Source organism: Bubalus kerabau, chromosome 15 (genome assembly GCF_029407905.1).
Source record: "Bubalus kerabau isolate K-KA32 ecotype Philippines breed swamp buffalo chromosome 15, PCC_UOA_SB_1v2, whole genome shotgun sequence".
In the NCBI taxonomy this organism is placed as follows: domain Eukaryota; kingdom Metazoa; phylum Chordata; class Mammalia; order Artiodactyla; family Bovidae; genus Bubalus; species Bubalus kerabau.
The window spans coordinates 55,007,820-55,021,657 of record NC_073638.1 but is presented as its reverse complement, the minus strand read 5'-3'; the positions used below and the strand labels follow the sequence as shown (position 1 = coordinate 55,021,657).

The window sequence follows — 13,838 nt, the reverse complement described above, 5'->3', positions numbered from 1 at the left end:
CTGGCACCGTGCAGGTGCTGGCACAGATTTGGTTGTTTAGGGCCGTCCTTGGTTGAGCCATTGCTCCCAGTATTCACACAGGTTCAGGATCCCTGGGGTCCTTCTCTTTCCCCCTAGAAAAATTGGCATCAAGAAGACTGGTTCCCCCAGTGCCCACAGAAGAGCCTCTCTGGAAGGAAATAACATGTGCCTGAAATTAAGCTACGTGCTTCTAGAGATCACGATCACCCATTCTACAGATGAGGAAACTGAGGCTCAGGCAAAGGCAGCGCCTTGCTTGGCATTTAACAGCCTGTAAGTGGCAGAGCCTGCTCTGTCGGGCTCAGATGACCCTTCTCCTGCCAGGTCCCGAGAGGTACCTTGATGCTGTGGAACACACTTGGCCGTAAATTTTGAGGATTTGGGCTGGCTTTGCTTCCAGGTGTGTCTTCTGTGCCCACCATGGCCTTGGCATCCTTGTCTGGCACCTGGAGCTCCTCACCCACTGGCCCTGTGGGACAGAAAGCCAGAGGGTGACAGTGGAGATGGAATCTCAGAGAATGACTCTGACCAGGCAACCCAAGGTGTTTCTTGGGTTGGTGAGAATCTGAGTCAGAGCACCGACAGCTTTCCTGCATCTCAGGAGCTGAAGGAGCTCTTCCTCAGAGAGTATGTGTGTGCTCTATGTGCCTAAGCTGGCCAGATCCCACTGGGACCACCTACTCACCTCTTCATTCCATTCCCAGCATAAAGCTTCCTTCTAGCGAGAAGCTGCTGATGCCGTCTCATATCCTTTGAGCTGTGGCGCTAGTGTAGAAATGCATAGCCCTACCCTCTTGGGGCCTGTATCAGTGAGACGTCCAGTGTTCCTGGAGGCTAACTCTGGGTCAGGGTTTGTCTGGATTAGTCTAAGATCAGAGGTCAAGGGCCCCGTGCATGGTCAAGGCTTGGTCCAAAGTCAGGTCATACAGGGTTTTCCTAGGGGTAGTTTGGAATAGATAGCAATACTTCCACAGGGCACTACACAGCATATAATCACAGAACTCACCAGTCCAGTGCCCAAATCATGGTCCCATGACCCACAGTAACCATGGTAACCTTGTCAGTCTCCCACTCACTGCAGCCCTCTCAGAGGCACCTTTCAGGGTTTCCTGAGGTTTAATCTCAGTGAGGAGCCTGGAAGCCCAGCCTTGGGAGACTCCACCTCTCCATTTAGAGGACAACCACCTGCACCTGAGGCAGCCCAGGCTTCTAGGACTTTCCTCCCCTCCTGGGGCCCTGCTTCCTGCGGAAGCCTTTCCATTGTCTCAAATGTCTCTCAACATGGCAGGAATTTCCCCTCATTCAACAAGCTCCTTATGGAGCCTGAAAGCTGCCCTGAGGACTCTCCTGACCTCGGGAAGGGGTGTGGGCCCTATCACGACATGTCTAGACCTAGAAGACCAGCTCAGCCAGAGGGATAAGGAAGCCTGCAGCCGCCACCAGCGAGGGTTTTGTGCTCCTCACACAAGGTACCTGGGAGCCTAAGAAATCTTTAAAAATTGAGATATAATTCATATACCATAAAATCTATCCTTTCAGAGTATATAATTCAATGGTTTTAGTATATTCAAAAAGTCATGACTATCTAATTAGTTACATACTATCTAATTAGTAATATAGTATCACCACTCTCTAATTCCAGAATACTTTCAACACCCCAGTAAGAAATCCCGCACCCATGAGCAGTCATTCCCCATTCCTCTATCCCTCCAGCTCCTGGCAACCACTGATCTATTTTCTGACTCTCTGAGTTTGCTTATTCTGGATATTTCAAATGCGTTCACATAGAGGAAATCATACATGTGATATTTTGTGACTGGCTTCTTTTACTTAGCCTAATATTTCAAGGCTTATCCATGTTGTAGCTTGTATCTGTGCTCCATTCCTTTTAATGACTGAAATAATACTCCAGTGTATGTATATATATATAAATACTTACAATTACATTTAGTTTATCCATTTATCTGTTGATGAACATTTATTTGGGTTGTTTCAGGTCCGGTGAACATTCATATACCAACTTTCATGTAGATACATATGCTCAGTTCTCTTGAGTATACAGCCAGGAGTTGGATTCCTGATCAACAGGGTAACTCTGTTTCACTTTCGGAGGAACTGCCAAACTGTTTTCTAACACCATCCAACACCCACTCTTGCTAGCAGTGGGTGATGGTTTCAATTTCTCCACATTCTCACTAATATTTATTGTCTGTCTCTTTGATTACAACCATTCTCATGGGTGTGAAATGATATCTCATGTGGTTTTGATTTGCATTTCCCTAATGACTAATGCTGTTGAGCATCTTTTCATTGCTTATTGGCCATATCTTTGGAAAAGTATCTATTCAAAGAGCTTGAGTAATTTGGCTGAGGAAACGGAAGCGTGTGTGGCTGGGGAGGAGTCCCTTTAATGGGTACGAACACTCAGAGGAAACAAGGAGACACTGAAGTAAAAGTGACACCTGACAGGGAGGCGATGAGGGATTGGCCTAGGTGGGGGAAGTAGAGGTAACGCTCCGTGGACATCACGTTGAAGAAGAGAAAGTAAGGGGGTTCCAAGCAAACTCAACCAGAGGAGACTGACAGGACAATTTCCAAACTCCAGTTCCTCTCACAAGCAGAACCCAGTCACCCATAATAACATAAATACTGTGCTACATGCTTTCCATGTACGTAAAGGCTTACATGCACATTCTGAGTTGGCCCAAAAGTTCGTTTGGGTCTATCCATTCGTGGACAAGTCCGAATTAACTTTTTGGCCAACACGGTAAGTGCTCGTGAAGGCTCTCCACAGCTCCATGCCTTTGGTGCATTCATGAGCTCTGTGCTTCTGATGGGGACACCGAGGTTCACAGGTAACTAGCTTTGCTAGCTCATCCTAGTACAGGAACTCAAGTCCAGGTGTTAACCTCATGCTGCTCTGCACCACTTGCACAGATTTAATGAGGGGTAGAAGCACAACATTCTTCTCTGTCTTGGCCCAGCCAGTCCTAGCCAGGCCACCTGAAAGGCAGCAGTGCCTGCCTCCCAAGGGGCAGGCCAACCAGATGATGGAGTGGGAGCTGAGGTTGGGAGGGCAGAAGTCACTAATGTGGATCCCCAGGTCTGAAAGAAGCCCAGCGCATGAGTAAGATTGAGGACAAAAGGTCAATGGGCCAGATCAGAACTTTCCACACTCCTGTGACTCAGTCTGTAGTATGAGCCTCTGGGCGGGTGTGGGGGGGTGGGGGGGTGGGGGGTAGGGCGCGCAGCGGGGAGCGGAAGCCCTGGCCCTGTACCACTGGGTTCTGAGACCAGCTGCCAGTCAGAGTGTTGAGTGGCCAGTTGGTCACTGAACAGGGCTGGTCAGACTGGTTGTCATTCCACTTTGAGCCCTTCCTGTGGGCTGGAGTCTTCTATAGAGGGGCTGGCAGCAAAGAGTCCAATGCCTCAATAAGGAGTAGAGCTTCCCCTGGAAGGAAAGTCCTGAGTCCAGGGCTGTAGGTCCACCTCACCTGCTGTCTAGGAGGTCCTTACCATCCTCTGAAGGCTTTTTCAAAGGCCAGCTCTGCAGGAGAGAGGGCAGCTGAGGGAGTGCACCTGGGCTGAGCCCGGGGGCCCAGTAGGAATGAGGGGAGAGGCAGGGAGCCAGGCCCCAGGAGAAAATTATAGCTTCTTCCTCTCCCAGTTGGGCAGCCAGGTTTGGGGGCCCCAGGTAGGCCAGGTGGTTCCATGGCCTAACTCCTACAGCCCCAGAGCTGGCGGGCAAGGGGTCTGTGTGCCTGTCGGTGGGTCACGCGGCTGGCCATGCGCACAGGCACACTCATGTCTGTGCCCTGGTGAGTCGTTGGTCTACTGGTCCACTGTCCTTTAGGAGACTTGTCTGTTCAGGTTTGTCAGTTGATCACCTACTGTTCTGGAATTGCTCAGAAAGTCAGTCAATTCAGAAACTGACTCAGAAATTGTCCTCAGAAATTCAGGGCAATTTCAGTTGCCCTGAAATTCTGTCAACCAGAGACCTTCAGTTCGGACGCTCCAGATGTCTACAAGACAGAGTGTCCTGGCCACGGCCAAACCCCCTCCAGGGCCAGGAATTTGAGTCTGGGAGATGAGGGCTGAGATTCAGAGAGCAAGCAGCCTGACAGGAAGGGCCGCTTTTCTCTGCCTGTTCTGTTTTCTTTAAAGACTCAGGGATCTGCCTCCTCCAGCCACCTCCCAGCTATAAACAGCAAATCTCAGGCAGATATGGGACTGAGTATACATTTCAAGGGGCTTCCCAAGTGGTGCTAGTGGTAAAGAACCCGCCTGCCAGTGCAGGAGATGTAAGAGACATGCGATCCCCGGGTTGGGAAGATCCCCTGGAGAAGGGCGTGGCAAACCCCCTCCTCCTCCTTGCCTGGAGAATCCTGTGGACAGAGGAACCTGATGGGCTACAGTCCATGGGGGTCACAAAGCGTTGGAGTCGAATGAAGCGACCTAGCACGCACACACACACACAAAGGTTGCAAAGTCCCCAGACCTGGGTCTGAACCCCAGCCCAGCCACTGGTCCTCTGTGGAGCATGGATGTGCCCTTGATTAGCTTGTCTCTTCTGTAAAGTGAGGATATAGCATCTACTCAGGGAGATAAGACATCTCCGGCGCCTGGCTCAGACCTGGCACACCATAGGCCCCCTGAGGGCCAATCTTCCCCTCTCCTGAAATCTTCAAGCACCTCTGAGGCTACAGGCGCAACTGATCCCTTCCACACACCGCTGGCTCCTCCACGTGAACCTCTTCCTCTGACAGTGCCATCATCCATCTCCGGATTATCTCTCTCCCTCCCGTCCAAGCCTCAGTCAACCACAAGACCCGAGGACCTGGGTTCCTTCCCGCAGTGCACACTCATAGCCGTGCAGGCCGTTGCACAGGTTTCAATCCTCCAGCTGGGATCCTCATTCTCAACGCAGGGACGGCAACCCCTACTTCCCACTGCCAAGAGATCCCTGAGGATCTGAGAACCTGAACCTTCCCTTCACATTCAGCGAGGACCCTAAAAGCCCCAAAACACCTTACCAATGACATTAACTTGACTTTGCTACTCCACTGTCTTCATAGCAATTTTCTTCTTACTTTTCTTAGATTGAACAGCCCCAGCAAATTGCTTGATTTTTCATTACAGAAACTTCCAGAAAGACGGAGCAACTGTTCAAGAAAAACTGTCAGCAGGATGAGCACCTCTGATTCTTTGAATCTCTACCTGGGAAATCCTTACCCTGATGTTTCTGCCAACAAACCCTGGACTGTTGTATCATGATTCTTGCTCAATGCTATTGATCTTTCCTCCCCATTCTGAGACACTGCCAAAACTTCAAGAGGTGTGTTGGCCCTTATCTTGGTAAAAAACAGACTTTGCCTTATCAACAGGTTGTGTCACTAATATACGCGAGCCAGCACAGACATGACGCATAGTAGATGCTCAGTGAGCATTGTTTTCTTTGCTGTCAGGTACAAACACCCTGCCTGCCTCCATAATTGCTTTGGGACAGCAAGAGCATTGCTGCATCTAGAACCTGGGAACCAGGAGAAACTTCCTCCCAGAAGGGCCACGGAGATAGCGGCTGGAGACCCAGCTCTCTGGCTCACTGTCACCCGCTGATGGAAGAGGCTCACTGTCTCCCCTTGAGGCTACCCTATGTGCTGCGCTGGGCACACTCACCCATCTGCCCAGCAAACCATTGAGGTAGCTGCTGTGACTCCATGACTTCAGGAAACTGAAGCACAGAGAGGGGAGGGGCCTGTCCAGGTCTGGGGGCTGGTAAACAGCAAAGCCTAGACTTGAGCTCAGACCTGTTTGACTCTTGGGCCCCTAACAGCAGCTATGAAATGGTGGCTATCAATGATGGCCTTAGAACCTATGAAAAATACTCCCCCTGTAGCCATTTCTGATTCTGGCCTGGCTTCCCTCCAGTGAATTGCCAAAGGTGGTTGTATGGGGACAGTTCTACCAGCTGATTTTTTAGCTTATCAGTCACTTAGTCAGTTCATTGGTCACTTCAAGGCTGGACAGAGAAATGTGGTGAGAAGGACATGGCCCCTAGTCTAGGGGACCTGAGTGCAGTGAAAACTTGGGACTTGTAAAAAAGGCCCAGATTTGAACTTGGAGGAGGGACGAGCTGAGGAATGCCAAGAGAGCCTGGGAGGGTTCTCACATCCTGAGGATGGAGCAGGAGGGCTCGGACCAAGGAAGGACAAGAAAAAGGCACTTTCTCTCCAGAATATTCCAGCCTGTCCCTCAGCAGAGAGAGTATGACCTAGAGTCACTCAGACCCAGTGTGGTCTTGGGCCAGCAGCTCTCTGAGCCTCTGCAAAGTAGAAATAATGAGCCTTGCCTCTTAAGCCTGTATGAGGGTCACAGAGGCAACGTCCTTTGTCAACTTCAGGATGACACACAGTGCCAGTTTTGTCTGCGTTTGCCCCAGACTCACCTGGGAGCTATCTCCAGGCCCGGTCACCAGGCCTCAGAACTTACTGTCCTCCAGGGGTCACCCATCCTCGGTATTACTCTCTCACCTCCCCCTGGTCCCTGAAGAGACACAGACCCCTCAGGAAGCCTCCCTCTGCTGTCTCCTCGCCTTCCCTCTGTGCTCCATAATCACCTGCTGCATTCCATTCCATGACCTCAGGGAAGCTAAATCCTGCATGCCTCCGACTAAAGGTTTGTATGCTGCAACTGAAGATCTTGTATGCTACAATGAAGATCAGAGATTTCCCATGTGCCACAACTAAGATCCAGCACAGCCAAGAAAATAAATATCTTAAATTCCAAAAAGAGAGAAGGTAAGGCCTCTCCCGGAAACCTGCCACCACACACACTTTGCCTGGGCCGTCAGAGGAACTGGCAGAGAGATAATACAGGACAATGGTTACAACACGGAGGCCCTGGACAAAGACCCTCTGTGCAGCTGCGTGAGCTGTGCGCCGTGAGGTGAAGGGTGCCCTCTGGAGTTGTGCGGTGGATGGCAGTCCTGCCTGGAGGCGCATCTGACTCCTAGCTGTTTTCATTTGGCTTGAACAATGCAACAACGCTGGCTCACTGAGTGTTTTTAAGCTAATAGTTGCCAGCATTTAAACGTCAGGAAATTTCACACAAAACCCCCACTTTTTGGTTTTTCTTGAAAGATTAGCAGATCTGGCCACATTGGGCCTGCTTTCCCATATGGAAACAGCTGGTCTCAGATGCTGGCCTTTCATGTGGCAGTTTGCCCTGTGAGAGCCTCTTTGAGCTCATCTGGCTTGCTCCAGGACCCTTTACACTTGCCTATGGGCTTCCCTGTCTGTGACCCACAGCACCCCTGGGAACTGCAGAGTGCTGCGGGACAGGAAGCCAGGGCTGGGTGAGGCAACAAGACCAGAAAAGGCCATGACTTGCCCAGGGTCACCACGGTGGGGGACACAGCTGGTCTCTGCTGCTTCTAGGAGTAAGAATAAAGGTTCCACACATGCTGACAGCTCCATAAGACAGGTGACTGTGGTTTTGGAAGCTCTCAGGGAGCTATGAGGGGGTGTGTGTGTGTGTGTGTGTGCGGTGACAGGGCAAACATCTAACACAGAACCACAGCACGTGCTCACTATGTGACATAAGGAGTTCCAAGACTTTAGAAACATAGTGAAGAGGCTCTAACCTACGTTGGAAAGTTCTGGAAGGCTTCCTCAGGGAAGAAACATCAGAGTAAAGGGCAGAAGTATTAAAGTGCAAAGACTGCTCAGGAAATAAATAGTCCAGGAAGACAGGAGCTCTGGGGTCAAGGTGGGGAGGTGAGGCTGGAGTGGCCAGTCTATGACTGCCCTTGAATGCCAGGCTAGAGGGCTGGGCTTCATCCTGGGCTCAGGGATGAGGTCTAACTTGGCCTCCTATGAAGACCTCTGTGCCGTTTGGGGGAGAGTGGAGAGGTCAGGCTGTGGGCCGGGACCAGGGAGAAGGCAGGAGTAAGGAGAAGTGGAGCAGATGGTCATGACGCCTGGGCCAGGTAGGGGCTGTAGGGATGCAGAGTAATGAGCTGATGAACCACAGCCGGGAGGTGGGATGGACAGGATTTGCTGGAAAAGCAGGTGGGTGGGGAGTGCAGGAAGCTGAGGAGCCCTGGGGGCAGGGGAGTGGGGAGTGGGGAGAGGCACAGCTTTTGGTCTGGGTGTACTGCCATGGAAGGTGGGATTGTAGGGTAATGGTGAGCTCAGCCATATGTGAGTCTGGGCTGGTAGGGGAGCTCCCAGAGGAAGAGGCCTAGGGGGCCACGGGCTCCAGGAAAGCCCATGAGAGGACATGGGCCAAAGCCAGTCCTCTGGCTCTCCGTCTGGAAGGCAGGTGTGGAGAGAAGGAAAGAAAAGCCACACGTGGGCAAACTTGGCTTGGAAAGTGAGAAGATCCATTGCATATATGCCCTACAGAGCGAAAGAAGGAACCCATCCTGGAACCATGTTCAGATGCCAAGGTTAAGGTGACAGAGCAGTGTCACAAAGGAGTCTGGATGTTTCTGGAAAACCTACCAACCTCCAGCACTCAAACACCCACAGCCTGAGCCTGGGGAGGCAAATATTCACAGCAGCAGACACTGGGCAATGCATCTGTCACAATGATGGCAGGTACCTCCCTCCAAAAATGTTTATAGGAGGAGGCCAGCCTCATGGTCAACCCCACCTCCAGCCCTTCCTACCTCCTAGATTTCCCTGGGCTCCCTCAGCCTGCTGGCTCCCCTGCCTAGTTCCTGCAGCCCACGCCAGCTCCCTCTCCCTCCATCACCACTCCCCCTCCTGGTTCAGTTCCCTCAGCCCTTACTCTGGGATGCCAGGCTGGTCACCCGCCTGCATCATTTATGTCCCCCTCCTATCTGCCTGATAAGCCAGTGGACTACCCCCAGGCAGAGGCTCTCCTTTCCTGGGTCCTGATGGACTACAGCAGGTCCCTGTTGAAACCCTCTGGGTCAGAAACCTTTGAGTTCAAATATTTGTTTGCTACATTGTAGCCATGACCTTGGGCAGTTTATTTAGCCTGTCTAAGCCTCAGCTACCCTCTCTGGGCACACAGCATTTGTGGTAGGATTAAAGAAGACCATCCTGCCTGGTACACTGTGGTCCTCAACAATGGTTAACCACCCTTCCACCCCATCGGCAGCACGTGAGTCCAGACACCTCAGCATCCAGGAGATTAAGGCCACCCTAGTGAACATTCTTCTGTAACTCCAGTAGAAGCCTGCCATTCCCCAAATTCATCCTGTTCTTTTCCACCTCTCTGCCTTTGCACATGTTATACCCTCAGCCTGGCTTCCCAAGGTGTCCTACCTTCTCAGAAAACCACTTCTCATCTTGCAAGGGCTCAGCTTAAAAACATGATTGTTGAACTGAGCTAAACTGAAGGAGGGAGAAGAGAAAGCCGGAGCGTGGGGGTCTGGGGAAGCAGGGGCTGTGCTGTGGGCCTGGGGTGGGGTCGGGGAGCGTGGGGCTCCAAGGGGCTGCAGTGCCCCATGTGACCCCATGGGGCTTCTGTACAGTGGGGGCAGGGGGAGGTTGGAATCAAAGACAGGAAGCGGGGTCAGGTCTCAGGCTTTGGCCTTGGCTTTCCTCTTTGGGAAATTCCTCCTAGCAGGACCCTTGGGTGGTCCGTTGGGAAGACAATAACACGCAGCAGGCCTCCAGCTGTTGCTTTTTTCTGGTGGTTTCCAAGCTGGGTCACAGATCCTGCACTGGGACTTTCTATTCCCGATTCTGACCCCGACTACCCCATCTAGACCCAAGATGACCCTTAAAATAGAGATGAAGGCAGAGAGAAGGGAGGGTGAGCCCTGAGCCTGCAGAGAATGCAGGCCGGCCTCCTTAGCCCTAAAACACAGAGCCTGAGGCTCAGAGACATTCGGGCATTGGCCCAGGCCACACCCTGTCCACCAACCATGAGTCCTGGCTCATCTCTCTCTGTGCTTATGTTTACTCCCAAGCACCTCACTGTAGCCCCATCTCATTCCTTATGAATCTCCAGTCCTCAACAAGAGTAGGCTTTCAAAGCAGGTTGGAAGAGGGAAGGAATGTCATGGGGGTGGGGGTGGGGATGGGAGCATGAGGAAGAAAAAGAACAGCTTCCGGGCTGCACCTTCCCCAATACCTGACCTCTGCCCAGCCTGTGCAGAGTTCTGGGGCTTCAGGAATGGATCAAGTCAGACCCCATTCCCAGGGAGCTCCCAGGCTGGAGAGGTGGGCCTTGCTCTCCATCACTCCAAATGTTAGCACTTAGGGCTCTGGACTGCAGCCCAGAATGGGTAGCAGGAGCCATCTCCTCTCTACCCGCAGGATGGGCCCAGACTTGCACCCTGGAGATAGCCAAGCCCCTGCCCCATACAAGAGGCCTCTTCCCTCCAGAGACAGAAAGCTGAGCTTCTCAGCAGTGGAAGGGACCAAGTGACCGCCTCAGCCAACCCCTACCATCAATTGCACAGATGGAGAAAGTGAATCCCAGAGAGAGACAGACGCAGACTGGGGAGTAGATACCTGGCACCCAAATGTGGGGTCTAAGCAAGCTCGCCATGTGTTTCCCAGCTGCCTGATATCTGGCCCAGAGGACACGGCCCAGCCTGGGAGGAATAACTCTCCTGCCCCCTCTGCAGTCACTAGCTCCCAGACAACAGCTTGCTTTGTCTGGAGCCAGTGGAGAAGTGCCCAAGGTGGGTGGAGACTCGCCAGCGTGGGGTGTGTGGAGGGAAGAGGAAACCCCGAAGGCAAGGGGACAGAAGGGAAAGGGCTTTGGCATCCGGCTGATCTGGTTCTGGCCCCCCACTCTGCTGCTTGCTTGCTGGGTGACCTTGGATGTGTCACTTACCCTCTGTAAGCATGTGTTTCCTCACATATTAAAAAAAAAGGGTGAGAGTGTACATTCTCATCAGGCCAGTGATGCAGAGCTGCAGTGTGAACCTGGTTCTTTCCCTTGCCCTGCCTCCTACCCTGGGTTGGCCCACATTTAAACCTAGGACTGGAGAGAACAACAGAAACACCACCAGGAAACTCCCTGCAAAAGGAGGGTCAAACAGCATATGGGAGAGAGGTTACTTCCAACTGGGAGGATCAGTCAGGGAGGCTTCCTGGAAGAGGTGGCATTTGGAAGAATTAGAAAACAAGGCAGATTTCACCAGAATGGGATGTGGGCAGGTGCCTTCCTTTGGGTAGAGGGAAAGCTGAGCAAAGGTGCAGAGAAGGGAAAGTGGCTTCTCTGAATCACAAAAATAGGAATGGCCTAGGGAGATCATTTTTCTCAAGCACCTCCCCCACAGACCGGGACGCTCTGCCTGTTGTCTAAAAGCACATGGTGAGTTGGTGGTGAGGCTCCACTGAGGGCCAGTTTTGACCCTGGTTCCTCTCTATGCTGTCTGCCCCTGGCTGGGACTGCTGGCCCCTCTCCCTCGGGCGAGCTGGGTGTGGGTCTCTTCCCAGGCTCTTTGTCCTGCCCGCAACCCTCAGACCAGAAAGAGGGCATGGAGGAAGCCTGGCCTCAGCTCAGATTAGGGCTCAGGAAGGGAGGCCAGAGGTGGCTTCTGGTGGCTCAGTGGTCAGATGCTGGGGTCAGCCTCCCTCCCGCTGTATGTGTGGGAAGTGGAGGACCAGCCAGAGAACATTCCAGAACCAAGCCCTGCTGACATCAGAATAACAATTGAGGAACAGGTGCAGTACAACCAAAGTCTCTAGTTTCTTCCCATTCCCATAGGATCACCAGGATCCCACAGCTTGCCAAGGCTGACTGAGAATTTGGTTTGTTGGTGGCCCATCTCCAAACCAACTCACCTGAATCTGACCTTGTTGTCATTTCTCCTGTGAGGCCCTCAGAGGAAGCATCCAACCCCACCCTTCCTTCCACACCACAGTCCCCAAGTCGGGGCTGCAACACAGCCGCGTCTGCCTGCTCGACCCAGGAAGCCCACACGTCCCCTCCCTCTGGACGCAAGTCAGGCCTTGTCTGAGTGGGTGAGAGGCACACAGACTGCTGCAGTGAGGCCAGAGGTGATCACCACAGGGTGTCTAGCCTGAGCGTAACCCTGTCTGAAGATCCTTTGTTTCTTCCACCTCCATTTTCCTGCCCCAGAAACTGGGCGCTCCTGTTCCCAGAACCACCGCCCTCTCCAAACGGTGCTTCCATCACCCTCTGGTCTCAGCTTCTCTTCTCAAGGTTTCAAGACACCTTCCCACCTGCCTCCTCCACACCCCAACGCCCAAGGTCTCTGCAGGTCTCTCTCTGATTCCACTTCTCAGCTTTCCGACGCGGTCTGCTCTCTCCTGATCTCTGTTGTCAGTTTTCCCTCTCTCTGTCTCTGCCTCTCTTTATTTCTCTGGTCTCTTCTGGAGCCCCTGTCTTCCGCACGCTGCAGCTGACACCTGTTGATCTTTGTCTTCTCCTGCCACGTCTGGCCTCTGTCTCCGCCTTCGTCCGACTCTGAGTGTCTCTGGACTTGCTGGATCTCTGACTATATACTTCTGTCTCTATTTTTGTCTGCTTTGTCTGTCTCTATCTTTGCCTGCTTCAGAGAGGGAACAGGACATGGGGAGTAATGGGGCCTGCCCTTCCATTGCTCTTTAGGTCTCTCTGTCTCAGCAGGGAGGTTAAGCTGGCTGCCCTGTCTCCAGCTGAGTAAACAGCAACCCTTCTTACCTCTCTGGTCCTTCATTCCTTCATTCAACACACCCTCACTAGATCTGGCCATATGCCTGGCTCTATGTAGGGAACTGGGAGCCCCTACTCCCCCGACCCCAGCGCACATATGTTAGCTCTCCCCCTTCACCCTGGGAACATGGCCCCCAGACTCCCTACCCCTTTCTTACTTTGTCCAGACTTACCTATCCTGGGTGCCATGACTTCTGGAGTGGGGTGGTGAGTTTCAGCCCCTATTCCAATCACAGGACTGGATTTTAGCAGGAGAGAGGCAGTGAGAGCTTATGGGAGCTCCCGGAGACAGCAGCTGGGGAGCCGCAGTGGGGATGCGTCAGTGTGCGGATTCCAGCCACTGGGTCGACCGATGCTTCTTGAGCCACACTGGACAGCAGCCTCCTCTCCAGGTGGGTAAGGAAGTCCTGCTCAGACTTGACCTTGCCCCCCAAGGGCTTATCTCCTTTAGTCACTTGCTCCTACTCTCTGTCTCTTTCTCTGAATCCCTGTGATTTCTGTCTGGGGCAGCCCAGGACCAGGGTTGTGGAGGAGGCTGGGTTTGTTTAGATACAACCCCTCTGGTGGGAGGAGGCTACTGACGAGCCTTCCCCCAGCCAGTTCCTTCCCAGCTTCTTGGTGTGGCATTGCCCTTGGATATTTTCTCCTACTAGTGGTGGAGAGATGGGGGGTGGAGGGAATGTGGACAGCCCCTCCCAGCCCTGGGGTCATTCAGTCCTGATTTTCCAGTTTCCTCTCAGCACTCACTCTGAGCCTCCTCCCTCATCAAACTCTTTTCTCAGTTACAGAACTTTTTTTACCCTTCACAAGCCCCATATAAGGCCATTTCTCCCACCGTCCTGCTTCACTGAACATCTGTCTCCCTCAAGCTCTGTTCCCCTCTCACTGAACCCCTATCTCTTCTCTGAGCTCCACAGATCCAGAGCAAGGAGGGACCCCATCCACTGGGAATCACAGTGGCCAGCCCTTGGGAGATGGGGAATCATGGCAGCAGCTCCATTAAGTATGACCATCTCAGTGGAGGGTGGGGTTGGAGAGCAGAAGAGCATATAAGAGATCCCCAGAGTCTTTTGGATTGAAGACTGAAGATGGAGGCCTTGGAGCCAGACAGACCTGAGTCCTATCTCAGCTTTGTCATTCCATGGTCAAGTGACTTTGGGCAAGTC

At 52.6% G+C, this 13,838-nt stretch overlaps 1 protein-coding gene across 2 annotated transcripts in view; it reads right to left on the bottom strand.

Moving 5' to 3' along the window:
• The window catches only part of SLCO2B1 (solute carrier organic anion transporter family member 2B1), a 52,408-nt gene extending 39,242 nt beyond the window's left edge, over positions 1-13,166 (bottom strand). For both annotated transcript variants that reach the window (XM_055549093.1, XM_055549094.1), the window contains exons 1-2: positions 12,846-13,166; positions 360-490 (exon numbers count right to left, since the gene is read on the bottom strand). In XM_055549093.1, the coding sequence (XP_055405068.1) occupies positions 360-490; positions 12,846-12,861 (147 nt within the window). In that variant the 5' untranslated portion in view covers positions 12,862-13,166. The remainder of the gene's footprint in view (positions 1-359; positions 491-12,845) is intronic.
• Between the last annotated feature and the right edge of the window lie 672 nt (positions 13,167-13,838).